This window comes from Ixodes scapularis, unplaced genomic scaffold (genome assembly GCF_016920785.2).
Source record: "Ixodes scapularis isolate PalLabHiFi unplaced genomic scaffold, ASM1692078v2 PGA_scaffold3__209_contigs__length_174095766, whole genome shotgun sequence".
NCBI classification, from domain to species: domain Eukaryota; kingdom Metazoa; phylum Arthropoda; class Arachnida; order Ixodida; family Ixodidae; genus Ixodes; species Ixodes scapularis.
The window spans coordinates 123,355,612-123,381,001 of record NW_024609868.1 but is presented as its reverse complement, the minus strand read 5'-3'; the positions used below and the strand labels follow the sequence as shown (position 1 = coordinate 123,381,001).

At 51.1% G+C, this 25,390-nt stretch overlaps 1 protein-coding gene across 1 annotated transcript; it reads right to left on the bottom strand.

Annotated features, from left to right (window-relative positions):
* Positions 1-1,347: 1,347 nt before the first annotated feature.
* LOC120843638 lies at positions 1,348-5,661 on the bottom strand. The gene is made up of 3 exons (XM_040215060.1): positions 5,394-5,661; positions 2,454-5,135; positions 1,348-1,505 (listed from the first exon to the last, which is right to left on the bottom strand). Exons 1-3 carry the CDS (start codon positions 5,659-5,661, stop codon positions 1,348-1,350), a joined length of 3,108 nt encoding a protein of 1,035 aa, XP_040070994.1.
* Between the last annotated feature and the right edge of the window lie 19,729 nt (positions 5,662-25,390).

Below are 25,390 nucleotides of genomic sequence, written 5' to 3'. Positions count from 1 at the left end.
CGTGAATCTTAGAGTATCGGAGACACTCTCCCTTCTCGCGTTGTTAATATGTGTCACAAGCCCGGCGACGACGAAAGGTCATCACCGAGACATGACAATAAGGGGGTGGTCGTTCGATGCCGGCGTAGCCGGTAAGCAAACGCAGAGAATGAGACGGAGGCGTGTTATAAGTTAACAACAACGAAACACTGTTTATAGGCTCGAAACGAACATAGAAAGGGAATTTAAAGTAACAGAACGTACATTTTACAAGACAGTGATGCTACGAGCGACAAACGTGTCGAGTTAAGCACAGAGAAGTACGTTACACATCCAGTTAAGTACGCGTGTACAAAGATCAACACGAAAGTAAGAGTCCAATTAGCGACGGTCGAAAGGAATGTTCTAAATGGGAGCAACATACAGTTGACCGGGGAGCACGGCGGCGGTCCATCCACAGAGACGACACACGTAGAGCGGCCCTCGAAGCGGCGGTCCTTCCGGGGCAGCGGGTGGTCGGTCTCGGAGATGCGGTGCGGCGGCTCGGGTTCCCGGGAGTACGCGGCGGCGGCTTTCCCCCCGAAGAGCGGACTGGTGCTGGGGTCCAGTCGCCCTCTTTTTAACGGCGTCGGGCGCTCACGGCCGAGGCACTCGCGGACGCTTGTTCACGCACGGGGTCCGAGTCGAAGCAGCACAACACCGAAAGCACTCAAAGTAGTTCATACAAAAAGGGAGGACCACGTAGACACGGCACCTTTGACACTGCATGGCCGCCATGTTGAAGTTGGAAAAAGTAAGACATAGCTAAAACAGGAGGCCCCTACGCCAACAACTTCTGTCCTGCTAAGGGTGACCTTGCAGGCGAGAAAAGTTTACCAATACACAAATGGAGCTCAAGACTTTGGGCGCAGTGAGGGTCACTTTGGGGTTGGAAAAAGGAAGAAAGACGCAAAACATGAATCACGTACACCCCCGCTCGCGAACCGCGAGAGGTTGAGCTAACTAGGAAGAAACTAACAGAACAAAAACAACGCGCACGTACACGTGCCTTTGCAGCAACCGAACCAGCGACGGAGAAACATACAGGCTACAAGGAGAAATATGTGTACGGAAACGAAAACGCGTTATATTTAAATAACGTAATAAAAATAAATTACAGGATGCCACTACTTCTGTGACACGGCCCCCCACTTTCGGAATATTATCACATAATATTCTAGACCCACTGAAGTTGGCGCGCAGGCCTGTGTACTAATAAGAATGCACCACATAACCCTTGCCCAGACAAGCACACAAGTCAAATCAAAGTACACATGTAATAACATATTTAGATGTCAAAACAGTGCAGGCCAATAAAACGCGACCAGTCTACAACCTGCTGAGATAATCAGCTCCCATGTTTTCCTTGCCTTTGATATGCTCGACGCTAAACTGATACTCTTGGAGCAGCAAGCTCCAACGGAGGACTCGGCTGTTTAGCTGCCTCGCTTCTTGGATGTAGCTCAGCGGTTGGTGGTCCGTCTGCACTAAGAAATGCACGCCGTATAGGTAGCTGGCGAACTTTTGCACCCCCCAAACTAGTGCTAAGCACTCTCTCTCGATGGTGCTGTATGCTGCTTCCCTGTGGAGCAGCTTTCTGCTAGCATATGCGACGGGGTGGAGCGTGCCGTCATGCCGCTGCATTAGTACCGCTCCAAGGCTGGTATCTGAGGCATCCGTGCGCAGCACAAACTGATTGGAAACGTCTGGGAGTCGCAGTATTGGAGGGCTTGAGACGCGGCGTTTGAGCTCCTCGAAGGCTTCTTGATGGGCCGACGTCCATCTAACGACGTTGTTGCCGCCCTTTTTCGTGAGCTGGGTGAGTGGCTCGCTGATTTTGGCGTAGTCGGGAATGAAGGCGCGGTAATACCCAGTCAAGCCGAGAAATGCTCGTACCTGTCGCTTTGTTCGCGGGGCTGGCGCCGCTTGGATCCTGTCGAGTGTTTTCCCGAGTGGTGCCAGTTCACCGCCGCCAATGCGATGCCCCAAGAACTCGATGTTTTCCCTTCCAAATGCACATTTGCCTGGTCGCACTGTTAGTCCGGCTGTCTCGATTCTTGCAAACAGCCGGCTCAGAGAAGTGAGATGCTCCTCCCACGTAGCACTGGCAACTAGGACATCATCGTAGTAGTGCTGCACTCCCGGAATTCCCTCCACAACTCGGTGCATCAGTTTCGAAAACACGGCGGGGGCTGTCTTTATGCCGAATGGCATGAAGCGGAATTGGAAGAGTCCCGACGTGGTTGAAAATGCGGTCTTGGGCTTGGACTCTTCGCTCAATGGAATTTGCCAATAGCCTTTGACGAAGTCCACTTTCGAGAAGTATTTCTTCTCTCCAGCCGCAGCGAAGACCGCGTCAGCTCGGGGCATGGGCTCCGAATCGGCAACCAACACGTCGTTCAGGCGCCGGAAATCAATGCACAGGCGGTTCGTGCCGTCCGGTTTCTTGACCAAAAGGACTGGAGCGTTGTAGGGCGACTGAGATTTCTCAATTATTCCGAGTCGCTCCACCTCCTGCACCTCTCTCTCCACGTTCTCTCTCGTCGCAAATGGAAGCGGATACTGCCTCACGTGGACCGGAGTGTCGGTAGTGAGCTCCAACCGGCAATCGGCCCAGTCCGTCTTGCCCGGGACGTCGGAGAAAATGCACGAGTGTTCTGAAATCACATCTCGGAGCTGTTTCTGCTGATCCACCCCCAAACAATCAGAAAGCCTTACATCTCGCTCGTCCTCGGATTGCCGAAACGCTGGAACAGGAATGGCTCCATCGCTGTCCGTGTCTGTGACGCCGCAGATCGCCTGGCACACCCTTTCCACCGGTTGGCTTTCCCGCTCTTCGTATTTTTTCAGCATGTTAGCATGAAAAATCTTTCTCCCCCCTGCTGTCTCGATGATGTAGTCGGCCTCTCCCTTCTTCTCCTTGACCTCGAAAGGCCCTTTCCACTGAAGCAGTAGCTTGTTGTTATCGGTAGGCAGCAGAATCAGCACTTTGTTTCCTGGTTGGAATAACCTTTCTTTAGTTTTCCGGTTGTACATTTTTGAGTAGCGTGCTCCGGCCTTTGCGAGCTCCTCGTGCGCTAGCTTGCATGTCTCTTCCAGCCGATTTCGGAGGTCGAAAACGTGGTGATAGGTAGTCTTCTCCTCCTCGTCGAGTTGGTGGTTCGTCCACAGTTCCTTCAAAATGGCCAGGGGTCCCCTCACATGCCGCCCATACAACAGCTCAAAGGGCGAGAAGCCCAAACTTACCTGGGGGACCTCCCTGTACGCGAAGAGCAACGGCGCCAGGTAGCGGTCCCAGTCTCTCGGTTTTTCGGCGCACATTCTCTTTAACATCAGTTTCAGGGTGACATTGAATTTCTCGACCAACCCATTTGCCATAGGGTGGTACGGCGTTGTATACAGCTGGCGTATGGAGAGAAGTCGGGCAACCTCCTTCATCAAGTCAGAAGTAAAATTGGTGCCCCGGTCGCTTAGGACTTCGTTCGGGACGCCAAATCGAGAAAAAATTTCTACTAGCGCCTCAGCGACCCTCTCCGTCTCAATACTCGGCAGCGCCACGGCCTCGGGGTATCGGGTCGCGTAATCCATTAGGGTCAGGATATACCGATTTCCGTGCTTGGAAGGGGGCTGGATTGGGCCCACGATGTCTATGGCCACTCTTTTGAATGGGGTTTCAATGAGCGGCGCCTTCCCCAGCGGCACACGGGTTACTCTGCCCTTTGGGATCCTTCTCTGGAAGATGTCACATGATGCGACAAATCTCTTCACGTCTGCGGTGATGCCCGGCCAGAAAAATTCCTCCAAAATTCGGTCCTTCGTCTTTTGCACGCCCAAATGACCAGCCATTATTCCGTCATGTGCAGTTTTCAATACCGCTTCTCGATGGCACCTGGACGACCAGCTGACGCACCACGTGTCCGGTTTTCTCGGTGTATAGCTGCGGTACAGTAGCCTACCCTCCCGGTGGAATTCGATATTTCCTTCGGAATCCCTGCACGTCAGTTTCTTGCCAATCTGAGAGAAGCACGGCCTGAGCGACTCGTCCGCTTCCTGCTCATCCGCGTAATCCCTGTTTAGCGGCTGTGCTGGGACGTCGGGGGCTTTGAGGGTTTGGAACCTTTGGGGTTGGTTCCTCATCTGCGAGCGCGTTACAACTGCTGCTACAGCTTCCTCATCAGCGGGCTCGTTGCTGATGGGTTCTTCCACTGCCGCCTTTGGGTCGTCGGGTGCCCTCGCGCCTTCTATATTTCCAAGGATTAGGTCATAGAGCGGCTCCGCCATGCAGAGCGCCGTGATGTCCCCTGAATAGTACGGGGTGTCGATCTCCACCCGCGCTTCGGGCAGCATCCTAGCTGTTCCGTCGACTACATAAACGGGCTGGGTCTCTCCTGTGAGCTGATCGTCGCGGATGAGCTCTCGTTTTATAATCGCCGTATTGCACCCGGTGTCTCGCAATACCGAAATCGATTTGCCCTCATACGTTCCGGCGACCACCGGCAGTCCTTCGACTAGAAACTTCGGCTGTGTTATCATGACTGCATTCACGACGGGGATTCTTTCCCCATCCTTCAGCTCTAGGTAGCCGTCGCGAATGCCCTCCCGATTCGTCACCCCGACGGGGGAGTAAACGCACGATGCCTGAGGCCTATCGTTTGTTCCCGACCGGCACGCGTCGGCCTTGTGGCCCTTTCGCCCGCACTTGAAGCAGGTAAGGCTGTGGTTGTTAGTGGTGTGGGCCCGGCAGTGTGAAGCCTGATGCCCAGCGCGGTTGCAAAGATAACAACGAGGCGCATTTCGTTGACTGCTTCTTTTCTCGGCAGTTTCGGGCCTCCCGATATCATCTCGGTTATCCTTCTTTACTTTGGCGAGGTTAAGGCTTCCCTGCGCTTCTAAAAACTGGTCGGCTAGATCCAGCATCTCTCCCAACGATTTCGCCTTCCTTTCCTTCAGATAGAGCGCCATGTTGGAATGACACCCGTGTAGGAACCTTTCCTTAATCAGGAGCTCTCGGAGGTCTTTGAACTCGTGTTTCGTATCGGACAGCTCGATCCAGCGATCGAAATAGTGGCTGAGACGCGCCGAGAACTGAGCTGCGGTCTCACCATCCGCCGGTTTGCCTTAATCGAATTTGTCCCGAAAACCGTCCGCCGTGGAACGAAACCGCTTGAAAAGGGCTGTCTTTACCTTGGAGTAATTCGCTGCATCACCCGGCGGCAACCGCCCGTAAACACTGGGTGCTTCCCCGCTCAGACATGTTGCTAGAGCTGTAGACCACTGGCTCTCTGGCCACTTCTGGCTTTCCGCAAGGCTCTCAAATCGTCTAATATACGCGTCTAGGTCATCCTTGCGGTCATCGAACAAGATGAGAAGCTTGCTTGTGTTCAGTTTCAAGCTTGGCTCCGCGTCTTTTCCCCGGCTCCCTTCCTTTTCTCTGGTCTCCTTCTCCAGCTGCTGACACTCTATTTTCAGGCGCATAAGCTGAATCTGACGCTCGTCAGCCTCCTTCGCGGCTGTGCGCTCATCCTCCGCTGTCTGCCGTGCAAACGCTCGATCCTCTCGCTGTTTATCTTCTACCCATTTTCGGAGCTGAGCGCCCGCCAGGCCAAGCTGACCACCCATCGCTAGCAACTTTTCCATTTCCATGCTTCTATCTCCGAAACACTTTCAACAACCCAAACAGGCGCTCACAAAAGGAAATCCCGTTCATGCATCGTACGCCTCAAATAACGCGGCACATTTCCAGAACTCGTCTCCCTCTCCAGTCACCGCGTTTCCTTCGCATCGAACGTCCTGTCGCGGACGCCAGTTAATTGTCACAAGCCCGGCGACGACGAAAGGTCATCACCGAGACATGACAATAAGGGGTGGTCGTTCGATGCCCGGCGTAGCCGGTAAGCAAACGCAGAGAATGAGACGGAGGCGTGTTATAAGGTAACAACAACGAAACAGTGTTTATAGGCTCGAAACGAACATAGAAAGGGAATTTAAAGTAACAGAACGTACATTTTACAAGACAGTGATGCTACGAGCGACAAACGTGTCGAGTTAAGCACAGAGAAGTACGTTACACATCCAGTTAAGTACGCGTGTACAAAGATCAAGACGAAAGTAAGGGTCCAATTAGCGACGGTCGAAAGGAATGTTCTAAATGGGAGCAACATACAGTTGACCGGGGAGCACGGCGGCAGTCCATCCACAGAGACGACACACGTAGAGCGGCCCCCGAAGCGGCGGTCCTTCCGGGGCAGCGGGTGGTCGGTCTCGGAGATGCGGTGCGGCGGCTCGGGTTCCCGGGAGTACGCGGCGGCGGCTTTCCCCCCGAAGAGCGGACTGGTGCTGGGGTCCAGTCGCCCTCTTTTTAACGGCGTCGGGCGCTCACGGCCGAGGCACTCGCGGACGCTTGTTCACGCACGGGGTCCGAGTCGAAGCAGCACAACACCGAAAGCACTCAAAGTAGTTCATACAAAAAGGGAGGACCACGTAGACACGGCACCTTTGACACTGCATGGCCGCCATGTTGAAGTTGGAAAAAGTAAGACATAGCTAAAACAGGAGGCCCCTACGCCAACAACTTCTGTCCTGCTAAGGGTGACCTTGCAGGCGAGAAAAGTTTACCAATACACAAATGGAGCTCAAGACTTTGGGCGCAGTGAGGGTGACTTTGAGGTTGGAAAAAGGAAGAAAGACACAAGACATGAATCACGTACACCCCCGCTCGCGAACCGCGAGAGGTTGAGCTAACTAGGAAGAAACTAACAGAACAAAAACAACGCGCACGTACACGTGCCTTTGCAGCAACCGAACCAGCGACGGAGAAACATACAGGCTACAAGGAGAAATATGTGTACGGAAACGAAAACGCGTTATATTTAAATAACGTAATAAAAATAAATTACAGGATGCCACTACTTCTGTGACAATATGTGAACAGCCTCCACTGATTGTTATGTTATTGGTGGCAGTTCTAGTTTTCCTGAGAGACTCTTCGCTAAATCCAGAACATTCTCGTTTCTGGTTGTCTTACTCTATGAATCTCAATGTTCTTGCGCCGGGAGTATTGCTCAGTTCTGTTAATAACAACCTTCAAGTTAGTAATCTCGCAGGTTTGTTCCGACATAATGACTTCAAGCTGAGTGGTTTTTGCTGTCAACTCAGCAATCTCCTTCTCCTGGTGCTCAGATCTTTTGAGTAGCTCGTCATACTTCTTTAGTGCTGTTTCTAGTTTCGTGACCTTCTCTGATACGCTCGTTAGTTTTTTGTTCATTTCAGCTATTTCAGCTGCTACGCCCACTGGTTCAGGCTCCCCCAGCAATGGGGGCATAACAAAATTTTCATTCCCTTATAGACCAGTGTCTGCTCTGTTCCATGGGCGCCGCCATGTTCGTTTATGCTGACGTCATGACACAGAAGGGGGGCTGCGTTTTTTGAAAGGCTCAGTTTCTTTTAGAAACCTTTGCCCATATCGTATATTTCGTTTCAGCCTAGGTCCGAGCGCGGCCGATATTATGAGCCGAAGGGCCAATCAAACAGCGAAAAAGGCACAACGTCATGGTGTGCTCTCTGCAGTTGATAGGAATAGCCGGTATTCGCCGACCCTCTGTGCGTGCTCCTCTGCCGGCTAGACCTATCAAGTGCAGAGAGCACACCATGACGTTGCGCTTTTTGCGCTGTTTGATTGGCCCGCCGGCTGATATCCGATGATGATGTCCGCGCTCGGACATAAGGTGAAACGAAGTATAGTGCAAGAACGTAAGAAATGCACAGTCACGAAGCTCCAAGAACCGCACCGACGCCAAGAGTGTCGTAAAAAGCAAAAATATTGTTTTATGCGCAGCCTCCCCTCTTTACAAGAGCCTGCGTTCGAGATTATTATTTCCCATTTTTATCGCTGGGAGCTAGGATATCGGACACTGGTCTATATACCAGACTGCCTGTCTTCGTGCACCTTACACGTCGAGCATACCCAGGATTCGAGCGTTTCAGTTGTCATGTTTTTTAAAGCGTTTTTAGTCACACCCGAGCATTTCCCCACGTGATACCTGTGCTCGCACACAGAGCATTTTAAGTTTATGCTATCTTTCGACAGCAGATTAAAACAAAAAATACATTCGTCCATCATGCCTATCAGGAGGCCAACAATACAAAACAGAAGCAGTCCAGCGGTAAAATAATGAGATCTCACCTAGAAGCAAAAATGACGGTTACATCGTGCTCGGAGCACCCCGCTCGACTGCAGTTTGTTCCTCAGCGATCGACGCTTTTGTAGCCTTGCCCACGGGAGCCGGACTGTGGATGCACATGCGCTGCCGCCGCCGCCCTTCTTGGTAGTTTTATCTTCTGCCTTGTCTTGCAGATGACGATGCAGCCGTACGACGGCAGATCCCTTCTTGGCTGGCATGGGCGATCGGGATATCCAGAAGCAAAAATGCCGGTTACATCGTGCTCAGAGCACCCCGCTGGACTGCCGAAGGACCAATTCAGAAGCAAGGAGTGTGAACATACTTCATAAGCAGGGCCAAGTGTTTTCGGGTAAATCCGAAGAACTCAGAAGAACACCCACCGGTGAATTTTTGGTCAAATTGATAAACTCCCGGAGCTCGATAAACTCCTAAACGGCCTCCCCCCCCCCCCCCCCCCCCAAAGGAAAAAAGAAGATAAAGGCGGCATTTCCCAATTTCATCATCGCACACGATGAATGATCATGAGAAAATGCCACCATAATTATCTTTCCAATCTCGGACCATTGCCAAATTAGGTCTTACCGCTTATCTTGTCAACGTTCATTCTTGACAAGATAAGCAGGTCATCTTACTTTCGGGTCGCGACAAAAGCCAGCCTTTCGGTTTCCAGTCTGGGCCGTACAATTTGTGCTCTAGAAAAAAGGGGAAGGTTATGTTCCTGTAACAGTGAAAGTTATGGACCCTGCGTGGGGTATGATGGTGGGATCCGGCCAACTCGTCGAAAGCCAACTCGTCGACGGCCAACTTGTCGACGGCCAACTGGTCGACGGCCAACTGGTCGACGGCCAACTGGTCGACGGCCAACTGGTCGACGGCCAACTGGTCGACGGCCAACTGGTCGACGGCCAACTGGTCGACGGCCAACTGGTCGACGGCCAACTGGTCGACGGCCCATTCGTCGAATAGGCCAATTCGTAATAGGGCAATTCGTTGAAGGTCGACTTGTCGAATGGGGCAATCTGTCGAAGGGCGACTTGTCGAATGTGTTGAATGAAGGTCCGAGGTAGAAGTTCGTAATCCCTTGTTGTATTTTGACCTAAATTTTTATTTCTGTTTGGACTAGGGACAGCGCCTTTCATAGATTACAAGGCGGAAAGAAAGTTGCAAGATTGCGAAAACATTGAGAAGTACGTTGAGACAAGTCGAGAAATGTTCATTTCGGGATCCTCCTTTTGTTTGTTTTCTTCATTACTTATAGTAATGAGCCATCGCAGACGGTCGAAGCGAAGCTGCGTGACTGGTGGGCCAGGTGGGTTAGCGTTTTTATTATGAGCTGCCGCAGGCTGACGCCGCGAAGCGGCGTGAATGGGTGCGCCGAATTGGTTAACACGCACCCCAGTGATACACGCACGATGAAGTGTTCGTCCCCCACTGCACCGTGATAGCGAAGAAAGCTGCAAGTTGTCATCTTTGACAAGAAAGAGCACACTGAAGGCCTATTACTGTGCGGCGATAGTACGCATTACTATAGGGCAGGATTTGTTTTAATATTCCAGGAAAAAAAAATGTATATATATTACGGCTTCGAAACAGCGGCTACCAGTTGGCCTCTTCAACGAGTTTTCCTTCGACGAGTTGCCCTATGACGAATTGGCGTATTCGACGAGTGGGCCGCCGACGAGTTGGCCGTCGACGAGTAAACTTTCGACGAGTGGGCCTAGACCCGTTGATGGTATACGATGGGAGGAATACCAGCTTTCCAGCGACTACCTCCGGGAGTTTATTAGTCTTAAAGTATCGACGTCTATCGAAGCAACACTTGCGTGCAACGTTTGTCGTGGGAAAAATTGTTATTTCCTATAACGATGACCAAATCCAGCTCAAAAAAAAATTACTTGAGACAAGCGCGTTTTATTAATTTTTCTTGGTCTAGCGCAAGTTTACACCCGGATAGTATTTATTTATTCATTTATTTATTTATTTACTTATTTATTTATTTATTTATTTTTAATAGTAAACGGGGAAATTAAACTCAGAATATTGGAGAATGGAGAATGAAACAAAAACAAACTGATAAGATTCGAATTTTCGGCAAAAAAATATACTCCAAAAAGCACCCTCCGAATTTCACTAGAAATAGACTCCGAAAACACGAGCCCTAGTCAATAAGCCTCGCTGAACGCTTCTTCGGCTTTTTGTGACGCTATATAGTAGTGGTTTTCACCCCGACAAATGGACCGGCTACGGCAAAATCGCGGTATGGTGGTAGCGGGAACGCGACAGAACAGCACACGACAAAACAGCACGCGACAAAACAGCATGGTCAAAATAGCACGCGTTAAAACAGCACAGCGCCAAAACAGCACGGCGAAAAAATAGCACGTGAAAAAACAGCACAGCGTCAACACGGCACAGCGACAGAAGAGCACGCGCCAAAACAGCGCGGCGTCAAAACAGCACAGCGACAAAACAGCACTCATTTAGCAACTTCGAGCGCGCCCTTCACCTCTCTCTGCGGGAATATTTTCGAACCTCCTTAACCCTTTCACTTATTGTCGTTAGGTTATAAAGAAATTTATTGCCTATTTCATTGCTAAGTCAGTGTCCCGAATGGTGCTGCTGTGTTATTGCTAAAAACAAACGAAGTTAGCAGTAGTTACTACTACTTAACTATGCTGATCTCTGAAGAGATTGGGTAGTTAGGGGTGATATCTTCGCGTCGACGTTGGGCGCGATGTCTGGTCTTTTTTTTTTTTTTTTTTTTTTAGAACCAACGAAAGATGAAAAGTTATTGGGAAAAAGAAATCCATAAGTTCAAGTTATGTGTGCGGCGGCCCGGCGAGGCTCCGTAGTACTCGTCATTTCGTAATTACCACCTATGCGTAGAACGTCCCCCCAAGAAAGCAGGAGATGCGCCGATTACAGATGCATTGATAGAACCGGGAAGATAAGGTAACTTATCGAGCGAATTCAAAAAGTACCATGGGCAAAGATTCTGCGGGGTTCATTCGCCATGAATAAAATGTCCCGGAAACACGCGCCTGCAGCTTGCAGGCGAGAAGTTGTTTTGTGTTAAATTCACAGATTATTTCCGACGAAGGCTTCGATCGAGTGGAGACCGGTGAAGCCGAAACATGCCACAGCCTCAATGCTGCTGCCGTACAATATGGGCTGAGCACACCGTTGCCGCACACACTTTCTATTTATTTTTTTAACAATTAATAACAGCACATTGCCATGCGATTCATTCATTTATTGTAGAAGACATCACCAGCAAACTTGAGCGTCAATATTAGCAGAACTGCTCAAGAAATAGCCAGAATACGCAACAGTGGGGGCTTCGGTACTGCCCAGGGAGCCTTCATATGCGCATCGAGTATACTCCACACTACCAACTTGCTCCCCTCAGAACGGATTCGACAAATTGGCCGTCGACAAGATGACCTTCGAGGAACTGGCCTAGACCCTCCATTCGTTTACAGTGCCTACTTTGAGACATGGATCTTTTAATTCTATCGCTTTATATAAGGTTCAGCGTTTTCGGCTTAAACCGATAAAACCGGTAAAAGTACGACAAAATCTTTTTTTTTTTAAATTCGATTTTACCAGACTCGAGGTCAGTATTTTTGAGGGCATTTGGAGAGGTGGGTGGGGGAATGTGCTTCATTACTGACCGTATGACCACTTCCGCAGTTTTTAGCCTGTCTCCGAGATCGGTTCAACTTTCAACAAAAATTGAACCGACGCAACGGTCTTCAGGACGAAATGGGGGCTTTTCACCTGATAGGGATTTGTGAGTCGAATTCTTTGTTCAAAAAGAGAGTTTAATCGTAAACTGAACAATAAAATTAAAGGGCATCCGTAAATGCCGCACATTTTTTAACACCCCTAGCTTCCGTCTACTAGAGGAGGGCATAAATAAATACGAATGATTTATTGTCATTTCTTGGATTGCGCGAATTAACCACCTCTCGCAGTCGTGAAAATGGGGGAAAGACGCAGTGAATACAATGCTTGCAAATTTTTGGATTTTGATATTTGCCTCTCCGACCGAAGTGGTAGTAAAGCTCATGCCCACGACGATAATGTCAGATCACGATAGGGCCCCAGTGCGTCTTCAGAACAGGTCGCGTCGGCTGCCACAGACAGCAACAAATACGAAATCCAGTTCCTCGTTTACTCAGTATTCATTTTAAACAAACGCCTTTAAATATTGCATTTTCGTCAGTATACTGGTTTTCGTCAATAAACCGAAAAGAACTGAAAAGATTATGAGTCCACAAATATACTCAGCAAAAAACCGAAAACTTCGGCTTGAAACAAAAACCGAAAAATGTACGCCGAATTGAAAAATAATAAAAACCGAAAATGCCAAACCCTAGCTCTATTGTCAATGTCCTGTTTTGACGCTGTGCTGTATTGTCGCGTGCTGTTTTGTCGTGTGCTGTTCTGTCATGGTGCCGGGGATAGCATCGCAAAAACGATTACCTTCCCGTTGCGCTTAAATTTGTGCAGTAAACTGTATCGCGATTTTGTGCTCGAAAGCCTTCCCGACCACATATCGTATCTCTCGCGCATCTTCCCAAAAATCGGTTTCACAGTCTCTTATAAGAAATCTCGTTAAGCCGATCACAGCGATCACTCCGTTCGTACATGATACGAGAGACGCGCGGTCTGCGGACATGATGACAAAATTGTCTCCGCACATGCCTCATGCACGTTCTAAGCTTGTTTGCTCCATTCATGAGCATACTTCCAACACTGTCTCTAAAGCTGTTTTTTTTTTTTTTTAATGACCACCGTTATACATTGCCACTCAAGGAAGAGACGTGCCACAGGCTGTGTCCGCACACTGTTATTTGTATGATGTATGTTGGCGCTGTGAGAGCGGCCTTGAAGTCTTCGTTACAACAAGTGAACAAGAAATGTATTCGTGATACACGCCTTTCCCCCTCAGTATTTATACATCGGAGCGTGGAACGTTTCCCGTCTCCTCCTACGATTTTTAAGCACACTCCGATAAGACGAGGAGTAGATCCCTGGATTCCTTCGTGAGCGAAACCGTCGCATTTTTCCGAGGTGTGCGAGTCAGATATTGATGCGTCTTTCCGCGTGTGCCAGAGCGTCTCATTCGCAGCTAACAAAGAAAACAAAAATAGAAGAAAAAAAGTGGGACGACACGACGGCGACGACCGCAAATCCCTCTCGATTTCACGGTCCCGGGAGCGGTATGATCCTCATCCTTCGGAGCCCGTCGACTCGCGGTTTTAACCCGCGCTTGAAATGCCCCCTTTTGGCGACGCTCGACTGCAGAAGCGCCCAGAGCACGGGATTTTCTATTCCGCTGAAGCAGCGGCCGAGATCTGAACCGCGCCGCCAAGGAGGCCTTCCGTAATATTTCAACGTGACGCCGACTTTCCGCAGTCCGATGCGAGAAGCTAGTTACTCGAGGCTGGACGCTTATTTAAGCCTCGAGAGTCGGGTGGCGTTGCTGAACGATAAGAGCACGGAAGCTACCTACCTCGGAACAGGAGAGAAATATCTAATGAAACGTGGGCCCGCGCGGTGATATTTAAGGTATCGAGTATACGGTGATTTAAACCCGTTCATCACGTTCGTAGTTTTTAGTTCAAGTTAAAAGAAAATAAAAAAAAAACTCCCGTCGTGTCATTAAATAAACTTCGGTTGCAGCAGAGGCGCTGCAGGCTCTGCTACACGCTGTCGCATACAGACTATATTTACCGGCTAAATCTAGCGTGGAAACTTTTTTACGCTGTGTTCACCCGCCGCCACGACCCTACTTTAAAAATGCCCGGGAATTGGCATCGGATCCTCCCCAATCATGGCTGCCGCCAAGAAAATAATCGATAAATTTCAACCACGGCTACACAACGTTCTGAAAAAAATCGTGTTTCGAAATTGGCGAATACGTAACATCACCTGTATAGTAAAGCAACATATTTTCCTTAATACGTAAAAAGTAGCCGGTCTCAATATTTGCCGGATTCGAGTCGGCAGAATCTGCCCATGATTCTCTGGGACAAGTGGGTTTGTCATGCAGATCAGAGACCATCTCAACAATCAAATGGCTATGCCACGTCGCTTCGGTCCGCTTTTCCACCACTAAACGGACCACTCGTTGAAGGCTACTTGCTCGTTGAAGCGGTTAAATGTCTACCTTGTGCGAATACTCACGCGCAAAGAGCGTGGTAAAGCGACAGAATACAGGCGCTGATTGTTTCGGCGCGCATACAGGAACTCTAGTGAGCAGGTAGCTTTCAGCGCTATGTCAGCTTTACGGTGGCCGGAGTATAATCACATGCATGTCCATGACGTGGTCAAGTGACCTCGCCATATTGTAGCGCGCAGAGCACTGCAAACAACGCTCTTTCACGGACGTAGAAGATTCGTGTTTATACTTACTCGGGACATAACTTTTATCATTTCGTTCTGCTTTCTTGTTCTCGAAAGTGCCTGTTCATTATCATCCCAAACGTTCGACGCTCGAACGTTCTGGGCTGAATTTGAGAGATGCTGACGCGCATTAGAATGGAGCTGCGCAGGAACTTGTTGGATCAGTCTCGCTCTCGCTTGGTGTTAAGCCGCGTTCACACTTAGAAAAATTCTCTTTTCGCCGACTGAACTTACTGGGCGGAAAGAGACGGCGCCATTCACATCTACTGCCACCCAACGCGTACACGTGGCTCCGGTCTTTAGCGAATATCAGAGCCCACTGACCTTGGCTCGAGTGGTGTTAACACAAATGCTCTCGCAGATTTCCTCTTGCAGCTAACGCTAGCCCGCAGTGCCGGGTAAATTCCCGAAATTCTCTCGGCGGTACGAGAAGGAAATAATAAAATAACGAGCAAACGGAGGCAACGCGTGTGCCTACCACTCACGCCATTTTTATTCTACAGATCTTCTTTGTGGGCACTGTCTTCGTTGCTCAGATTCCTCTTGTCAAACAGGGTTGAATAATTTAGTCTCGATCAGGCATTTCTACCTACACAACGATACCAGCGAGACGGCGCCCTTTCCACAACCTGGGAACTCCGACAACTCCGGAGGCAATCCCAACAACTCGGGCGACTCGGCCAGGATGTGACGCCGGCAATTGCGCCATTTCCTCCGTGCGTTCCGATTGGCTGCGACGGCGTGGAAACTTTCTGCGCGGAACAAATCGGTCCCGGAACAATAGCTCCGGCGGTCAAATATTCCGTCGTTGGCGAGGGGATTCCCCATCCTGGCGTCAATTTATCCGCGGATTCGAATGCGATTTTGAATCCGCGGATTCGAATGCAAGTGTTACCGAGCCTTTACGCCACCAAATCGCCGCCCGCTTTTCTTCTGTCTCGACGCTCGTTCTTTTTTTTTATTTTTGTTTGTTTGGCACAAGTTCGCTGATTAAACCTTTATTTTCAGTTCACTCTATGTCATCTCGTTCCCTTCATCTGTGACATTTCTCGTGGAGGTGCGGGGTAGCGCAGTTCATGAAGCGTACCTCTACGAGGCCACGCCGCGCAAGCCCCGTCTCTGGCTCAAGAAGGCCGTTTGTGGAGACTACCGAGAGCCGAGAATGCCACCGCGTCTAAGGTTTGCCCCGAAATTTGGTCTACTGCCGGAGCACTCACCAGTTGATGAAGCCGGCGATGAGCAACCAATCGTCACAGACTCCCGTCGCTGCCTCAACAGTCGTTCACCTGCCCTTCGCCCCCAAACTCCGACGATCTTCCAGTGCGAGAGTTACGAAGACGCCGCAGACTGGTTGCAGCTATACGAACGGCTGGCGCTGTATAACCAGTGGACTCCCGAACAGCTTCTTCAGAACGTCTATTTTTTCCTCGAGGGAACTGCACGACGTTGGTTCAAAAATCATGAAGCGTCGCTTACAAACTGGGAGTGTCTCAAAGCAGAACCGCATCGAAGTTTCAGAAGCCAGTAACGAGAGGAACGCGCCGAAGAGCAACTACATTCGAGACCTCAAGGACCAAACGAAAGCGTGGTGAGCTTTGTCGGGGACGTTCTTTTGCTATTCGACCGCGCAGGTGTACAGACGGCAGAAGAAAAGAAACTGAAGATTCTTATGCGTGGCGTCAAAGAGACGATTTTTGGTGGCCTTGTATGAAACCCTCCAATCGCCTTCGATGGTTTCATAAATTAGGCAACAAACATCGAGCGGGGACTCCAAGCCCGTTCCGCACACTACCAGCGACTTTCCAGCGTCGCTGTTCCTGCGCTCTCTAGCCTCGACGTCGGTTGCAGCCTCACTGGTATCCGAGACACATCCGGGAAAAGTTGAAAAAATTGCTGCCGGCTGCCAAACGCCCCGCTTCGTTCTCCGTCCTTCACCGAACCAGTCCGAGAGGAGGTTTAACAAGAGCTCCAACCAGAGGCCTCCGTGAACAACGCGGTGCCCGAGTAACCGACCCTGAACTACACCGGCATGGCCAGACGACCGCCGCCAGCAACCCGCCGGTACCGCTACCAGCACATGGCGCTCCCTCACCAGGAAGCTCGTACGCCGTATTACGCTCGGCGCACTGAGGAACAAGCCCTGTACGTCCGAGCTGAACTCCCGGCACCAAGGAAGACGGACGCGTGGCGCACGGCTGACCGACGCCCGCTGTGATACCACTACGGGGAAGTCGACCATGTCTACTGCCGCTGCCAGTACCAGCAGAAGGGGGTACGCGGCATCCACCCCGAAGACCCACTCCCACGCTAGGGTGAGTGATCTCGGGAGGTCGACGACGACCTACGACCACCACCCTCTCCGATGGCTGCGCCTCGACGTGGGTCGCGGTCGCCCTCACCACGTCGTCCAGCTTCGCCCATGCATAGGTCCCGCCGTGAAAGCCCGACGCCTCTCGTTGGGGAAACTAAGCGCGGCAACCCCTGGAGGGGGAGTTACTGAAGACCAACCATGGGAAAGATTCTCTCAGTACGTCGGGGGCCCCACTCTAAGGACACGCATTGGAACGACCATTCTGCAACACTGCCCAACAACCTCAACGTTATCATCGACGGCCACGACGCGTCGGGACTTGTGGACACCGGAGAAGATTACTCCGTTTTGAGTAAGAAGCACTCTCGCTGCCTTCGGGAAGTCACGATGCCCTGGGACGGCTTGCAAATACGCACCGCCGGAGGACACCTCATCCCGCCTGTTGGAAGGTGCACTGCTCACGTCGAAATTCACGGGGAGACCTGTCCAGTCAAGTTCGTCGTCCTTTCGGACTGTGCGAGAGAGGTCATACTTGACATGAACTTCCTGTGTGAATACGGTGCCGTGATCCACCTTGGAGCGAACAGTTTGAAGCTGCGAAAGTCCATCCTTCCTCCGGGGATATCCAAAACGACTCCAACCACCGTCCCGCCGGCGGGGTCATTGCGGACCACGTGAGCCTGCCGCGGCGGTCAAGTGTTTTGCGCCCGTCGTAACCGAAGCAATCGCCTGAGGTGAAGTTCTTCTGGAAGGAAACGTCCAATCGTTTCGCGCAAAGGGGAATAGACGTCGCAAGGGGCGTAACAGAGCTGCAGGATGGAGGCACTGTAGTCCTCGTGACGACCTTCCGACAGGAGACCCAGCACCTCGAAAGGTGCCGTTGTAGGCCACGTCGAGGAACTGCGGAACGCTGCCTAAATCGGCTTGATCTCCGATGAGCCCTCGCCATCTCAGCCGTACAGTACACCACCGCCGCAGCACGACGTTAACCCAAGCTCAGTGCCGCGGAACGACGACAGCTTAGTGACCTCCTCGCCGAATTCAGCCAATGCTTTGCGACGACGTCGAAAGTGCACCAAATGACGGTTTCGAAACATCGTATCGTTACCACGCGCTACCGTGCATCGGCCGCTGTACCGAATCTCCCCAAAGGAAAGAGAGGCCATTCATGAACAAGCACAAAAGACGCTCAACGACGACATCATCCAGCCTTCAAGTAGCTCGTGGGCCTCTCCAGTCGTACTGGTGAAAAAGAAAGACGGAACGCTTCGACTCTGCGTAGACTACCGGCGGCTGAATGCGGTGACGAAGAAAGTCGTTTATCCGCTCCTCCGCATCGACGATGCACTGGACCGGCTGAGCCACTCCCTATACTTCTCGTCGATGGACCTGAAGAGTGGCTACTGGCAGATCGGAGTCCACGAACGGGACCGAGAGAAGACTGCCTTCGTCACGCTCGATGTACTGTACAAGTTCAAGGTGATGACCTTCGGAGTGTGCACGGCGCCAGCCACAATTACCAGCGTGTCATGGACATCATACTGGCAGGGCTCAAATTGCACAGCTGCCTCGTCTACCTTAACGACGTCGGGTATTCTCTGCTAACTTCCACGAGCGCTTGCGACGCCTTCGGGTCGTTCTTTAAGCAATCAGGACCGCCGGACTCACACTAAAGCCGACGAAGTGCCGGTTCGTCTACGGCGAACTGAAGTTCCTAGGCCACGATGTAAGAAACGAAGGTGGTCGTCTTGCCTTGAGACGACTCGCGCCGTAGCGGCATTTCCATCGCCCACCGTCAAGGAAGCCGTCCGAAGATTGCTGGAAATTTGCGCGTCTACAGGCGGTTTGTTCGAGATTTCGCCAAACTTTCTGAGCCGCTCAGGCACCTCAGGAAAGACGCCGTGAACTTCGAATGGCGAAACCAACAATAAGTATTCGACGAGCTAAAGAGACGGCTGCAGTCACCACCGAATTTTGGCCACCTAGTCCAATCGGCCGAAAGAAACGTTCACACGGACGCCAGCAATACACGACTCGGCGCGGTACTAGTCCAACGACAAGAGGGTACCGAGCGCGTGATCGCCTACGCTAGTCGGACGTTGTCGAACGCGCAAGAAAATTACTCGACGACTGAGAAGGAATGTCTTACCGTCGTCTGGGCCATCACGAAATTCCGCCAATACTTATACAGGAACCCTTTCCGAGTGGTCACCAACCACCATTCGCTATACTGGTTAGCCTGAAGCAGACTTGTACGTAACGCGTTACAAGTAATTGATTACTTGTAATCAATTACAGTTAAGTGTAATTTTGTAACGCTTCAATTACATTTGTCAAGCTGTAACGCTCGGAGTAATTCAATTACTTTTTTTCTGTAATCAATTACAAAATCAATTACACAATTACCAATTACATTTTTCATCCCACAATTCTTTTTTCTCACAAAAATCAGCATAGTCACTCAGCCATGGAGCAAAAATGATTGACATTTTTTTAACATCTAAAAAAAATAAAACTAGGATTAGTCGGCAAATCCTTTTTTCTTTTACACCACGCTCTTCTACAAGCGCGCCACCAGCCTTGGCTGGGGAGTTCCGGATCTCATTGCAGATTGCTGATAAAGTCGACGGGAAGCGGGAACTCGCTATTGACTTTTTAGTGGGCTTTGTTCCTTAGGTCGGCGCGTCAGCTACACGACAAGCTCCGGATCTGAAAACAAAAAAGGGAACAATAACCAAACAAAATTGTGTACGCAATATTTTACTGTGTATTTGTGTATTTCTGTCATCGCAATAAGAAGTAACGTGAAAGTAACTTGAAAAGTAATCAATTACTTTGCAGTAATTGTTCAATTACTTCTGGGAGGCAGTAATCAGTAACGGTAATCGGTTACTTTTTTGACTGTAGTAATTGTAATTGTAATCAGTTACTTTTTTTCAGTAACGTGTACAAGTCTGGCCTGAAGGAACCATCGGAAGCCTCGTTCGATGGAACCTACGACTGCAAGAGTACGACGTGACCGGGGTCTACATGTCTCGCCGAAAACACATCGACGCCGACTTCCCCTCCAGAGCCCCCGTGAAGTCAGCCACCGGCTTCGCCAAAGAGGACGACGACGAGAACGACGACGATCACTTTCTTGGCACAGTGAGCGTTAACTGCATGGAAGCGCTTCAACGAGACGATCCTCAACTGCGCGCACTGATCAATCACTTGAAAAGGACGAGGGGGAATGATTCCCCGAGCCTTTTCACGTGCCCTACCAAAATTCGCCGTCCGGCAAGGTATTCTCTGCAAAAAAGAACTTCGGGATCAGCAACTAGACTTGGCTCCAGGTAATCTCTGCTACTCTTCGAGAAAAGATTTTCCAAGCTTACCACGGCGACCCGTCATCTGGTCATCTTGGCTAGAGCATGACCCTCGCAGGGATCCGAGAGATGTAATACTGGCCCAAGCTGCCGAAGACTCTCCACCTCTACACATGATCGTGCCACGAGTGCCAGCGACGGAAGGAACCGCCGACGAGGCCGGCAGGCCTCCTGCAGCCGATCGCGCCCTCAATCTTGCACCATTCCAACAGACCTTATACGTAGGGCTCCGTGCTTTCGGATAAATCCGAGAAACTCCGAAAAACACCCGCCGGTAAAATTTTTGTCAATTCGGATTTATCCGATAAACTCCGAATTGTCATGTGCCCATGCCCCCCCCCCCCCCCCCCCTTCTTGAGCAAAAAAAATATTTTTTTTTTCTACAATTTGAGCAGCGCAGGATTAATGGTCCTGGGAAAATGACACCATACTTATCTTTCAAGCCTCGGACCGTTGTCAGAAGGAGGTCTTAATTACGGCTTGTCTCGTCAAGGTTGGTTCAGGGAAACAGGTCATCCTACCGTTCGTGTCACGACAAAAGCCACTCTTTTGGTTTCCAGTTTGGGTCATGGGATTTGGGATTTAGAGAAAGGAGAGGGTATGTTTCTGGAGGAAACAGTGAAAGCTATGGACGGGTGATTTCAGATAAGATCGACCAAAGAATGGCTAGTCGACATTTTCAAATCAAGTGATGTTTTTATATGTTATTGTCTAGTGTCTGGTATGAACGAATCCAAACTTAGCTTTGACTAGAAAAAATACTTGGGGACAGGAAAAATCGTAAGGCATGAGGTGGTGGACAGTTGCATTAACGCGCACTGATGGAGGGGGCCCGTTTGAGAGTGAATAACTAAAGCGATAACATTAGGAGAACTCTAATACGTTTTAGGCGCAAACTATGGGTATAGCTTGCTTGTAATATAAAGTAATCATATTTATTCAAAATTTATTTATTTTTCTAAAAATTGACAAACATGCCTGCTCGAACGACAAATGGCAAACTTTGGAGGTCTGTATCTCATGAAATAATTTAATCATTATGATATAATTTGCAGATATTCTTCTACTAACATATAGCTAATATTTAAAAAATAACTAAGGTATCTGTGTGATACAATAGTTAGGATATATTTAGTCAAACATGGAAAAAAATCAAACAAAGAAAAATTCCGATGCGAATAAAAAAAAACACCACCCTCGGTTTTTTTTAAATTTAGGTAACCTGTTATACTCTATTTCGGCATTCATTTCCATTACAAACATGTTGCATCATTTTATTGAGAAAGAAGATACAACTCCCCAAAGTAGGGTCCTTTTTCAAAGCCTACACTTAGCAGTGTTTTATACAAGAACTGACTCTGAGTTCCAGTTTCATGAAACCAACACACATCTTTTTATATATTTTTATTCATATGAGGCCAATGATAACTGAAGAAATCGTTCACACACTTAAATTAAGGAGAAACTACTGTGTACAAAGAGGTATCATATTGCCGCGCGCAGGGTCACGGACTTGTAGAAAGTTCTCGTTCATTCTTGCTGCGGACATAACTATCGTTCATCCTTGTTTTGTTGTTCTAGAAAGTGCTTGTTCATTCTCGCCCCGAGCGCACTACGCTCGAACCTTCTCCGCCGAATCTTCGAGATAGTGACTCACTCTAGATAAGAGGCCGCCCGCGACCTTGTCGAGTCAGTTTTCGCCCCAGCGCTCGACTCTGCTGTCTCGCCGACCTCGACGCTCGCGACGCTTTGTTATTATTTTCTATTCTCTTTTTGTATTGGCACAAGTTCGCCACATTAAACGTTTAGTTCTTCCTGTTTATTTATTGTTATTCTGGTCACCACCCGTGACATTTTGGTGGAGGTGCGGGGTACCGCATGCCTGTGCAGCGTTCCCCTCCAAGATCCCGCAGTGCAAGTCCGGTACCAACCCCAGTGAGAAGACCACTCCCCGCGGAACCCGAAACTCGGACCAGCCGGCGCATCAAGGGAGAGGATCCTGAATACGGTTTGCTACTGGACAAGCCCAAGCCGAAGAAGACGACGATGGCCGACCAGGCGCAGGCCCCGGCTGCTCCTGCCGTCGTATACCTGCCCGTCGCACCCAAAACTCCGACGCCGTTCCACGGAGACGCACACGAGGACATCGAGGACTGGCTGCAACACTATGAACGGGTGGCCCGCCATAACGGGTGGTCAGCCGAGCACTGCTTGCAGAACCTTTACTTTTCGATGGAAAGAACTGCGAGGCACTGGTTGGAAAACCACGAGGCTTCTTTGACGTCGTGGGAGGTGTGCAAGCAAGAATTGAAGAAAACGTTTGCCTGCCAACACCGACGTGAGAGGGCCGAAGAGCTCCTGCGAACAAGGACCCAAGACCTACATGAGAGCGTCACCAGCTTCGTTGAGCATGTTCTCCGCCTGAGCGCCCGCGCCGATCCTCAGGCTACCGAGGAGAAGAAGCTGCACCACTTGATGAGGGGTGTGAAAAGTGAGATATTCGGCGGCCTCATTCGCAATCCCCCGACAACCGTCGACGGGTTCGTCACGGAGGCGACGAATATGGAACGGGCCCTACAAGCACGCGCCAGACACTACCAGCGACACCCCGGCGTAACCACTCTGGCGACATCCGGATCCGACCTTGGCACCACCCTCCCCGGCATCCGTGAAATTATCCGTGAAGTCGTCCAGGAGGAACTCAAGAAGCTCCTGCCCGCTGCAGTACGCCCGGCCTCACTCTCTATCGCCGAGGTTGTGCGGGAAGAAGTCCAGAGAACCTTCCAGAAAGAGGCTCCCGTCGTCGTGGCAGCCCCCGAGGAGCCCACGTTGACTTACGCCGCAGTGGCTCGACGGCCACCGCCTCCTCCTCGTCGCACCTATGTCGCGCCGCCCCGACGTCAGTCTCCTGCGCCGCAGCACGACCGACACCACGACGACCAGGTCCAGTACGCCTGCCCGGAGCCTCGCGCACCCCGCAAGACCGACGTGTGGCGAACGCCCGACCGACGCCCTCTGTGCTTCCATTGCGGGGAAGCGGACCACACCTACCGCCGATGCCCCTACCGACGACTCGGGCTTCGCGGGTTCCACCCGAACGACCCGCGACCCCGTTATGGTGAACGCCCTCGGGAGATTGACGAGTACCTGCGACGACCTCAGTCTCCCGAGCCTACGTCCCGCCGAGAGTTCCGGTCGCCGTCGCCACGACGTCCAGCTTCGCCGATGCACCGACCCCGACGTGAAAGCCTGTCGCCCCTCGCTCCTCGCCGGGGAAACTAGGCGCGGCAACCCCTGGAGGTGGAGTTGCCGAAGACGACCGACGCCAAGATCCTCCACGAACGTCGGAGGGCCCCCACTCGAACGCTACCAGAGATCGAAACCACGCCCCTGCAACGGTGTCCAATAACCTAAACGTCGTCATCGACGGCCACGACGCATCGGCGCTCGTGGACACTGGAGCAGACTACTCAGTCTTGAGTGGGAGGCTCTCCCGCCGCCTTCGGAAAGTCACGACGCCGTGGGATGGACCTCAGATACGAACCGCCGGAGGGCACCTCATCACACCGGTCGGGAGATGCACTGCTCGCGTCGAGATCCACGGTGAGAGGTGCCCTGTCAAGTTCGTCGTTCTGCAAGACTGTTCGAGGGACGTTATCCTCGGAATGGACTTTCTCTGCGAGTATGGCGCCGTCATCGACCTCGGAGCAAACCGGCTGACGCTTCGAAAACCTGCTCCACCACAGGAGGACCCCAAAGTGACGTCATCCGCGGTACGAGTCCTCGCAAACCACGTGAACCTACCGCCTCAGTCAAGTGTTTTCGTACCCGTCGGGGTCGATGAGACTTTCTGTGGCGACGTTTTGCTCGAAGGAAGCCTCCAGTTGCTTCTAGGAAGAGGAATCGGCATCGCAAGAGGCGTCACGGAGCTCCAAGACGGACGCACTACTGTCGCACTCGTAACGAACTTCCGACAGGAGGCCCAGCACCTTACGAGAGGCACCGCCGTGGGCCACGCCGAGGAACTCCCGGACGCAGCCGCAATCGTTGGAATATCAGAAGACCTCTCTTCGTGGCCACCTAAGAGAACGCCGCCTTCGCAGTTTGACATCGACCCAACCCTGCCTACCCCACAACGACGACAACTCAGTGACCTTCTCGCCGAGTTCAATGAGTGCTTCTCCACGTCGTCAAAGGTGCGCCAAACGACCGTTGCGAAACATCGGATTGTCACTGAAGACAACGCGCTTCCTGTGCATCGGTCGCCGTACCGTGTTTCCGTGAAAGAAAGAGAAGTCATCCAGAAGCAGGTCCAAGAAATGCTCGATGACGACATTGTCCAGCCCTCAAGCAGCCCGTGGGCTTCACCGGTAGTCCTGGTGAAAAAGAAAGACGGGACTCTTCGGTTCTGCGTGGACTATCGCCGACTAAACGCCGTAACGAAAAAGGACGTCTACCCGCTGCCACGCATCGACGACACTCTGGACCGGCTGCGCCATGCCCGATACTTTTCGTCGATGGACCTGAAGAGTGGGTACTGGCAGATCGAGGTCGACGAACGGGATCGTGAGAAGACTGCCTTCGTCACGCCGGACGGACTGTACGAATTTAAAGTGATGCCGTTCGGACTGTGCACAGCACCGGCGACGTTCCAGCGCGTAATGGACACCGTTCTTTCCGGCTTGAAATGGCAAAGCTGCCTCGTCTATCTCGACGACGTCGTGGTATTCGCAAGCGACTTCGACGAGCACCTGAGACGTTTGCGAGCCGTGCTACAAGCTATCCAGAATGCTGGACTGACACTAAAGCCGTCAAAATGTCGGTTCGCTTACGGCGAGCTCAAATTCCTGGGCCATGTTGTGAGTGCTCAGGGTGTAAGCCCTGATCCTTCCAAGACATCTGCTGTTGCAGAATTTCCCAAGCCATCAGACAAGAAAGCCGTAAGAAGATTTCTTGGACTGTGCGCTTACTACAGGCGTTTTGTTCGCGATTTTGCCAAGATTTCTGCACCGCTCACGCATCTGACCAAGGACGACGTGAACTTCCAGTGGGGGGAGGAGCAAGAACAAGCGTTCAACGAACTGAGGGAAAGACTCCAG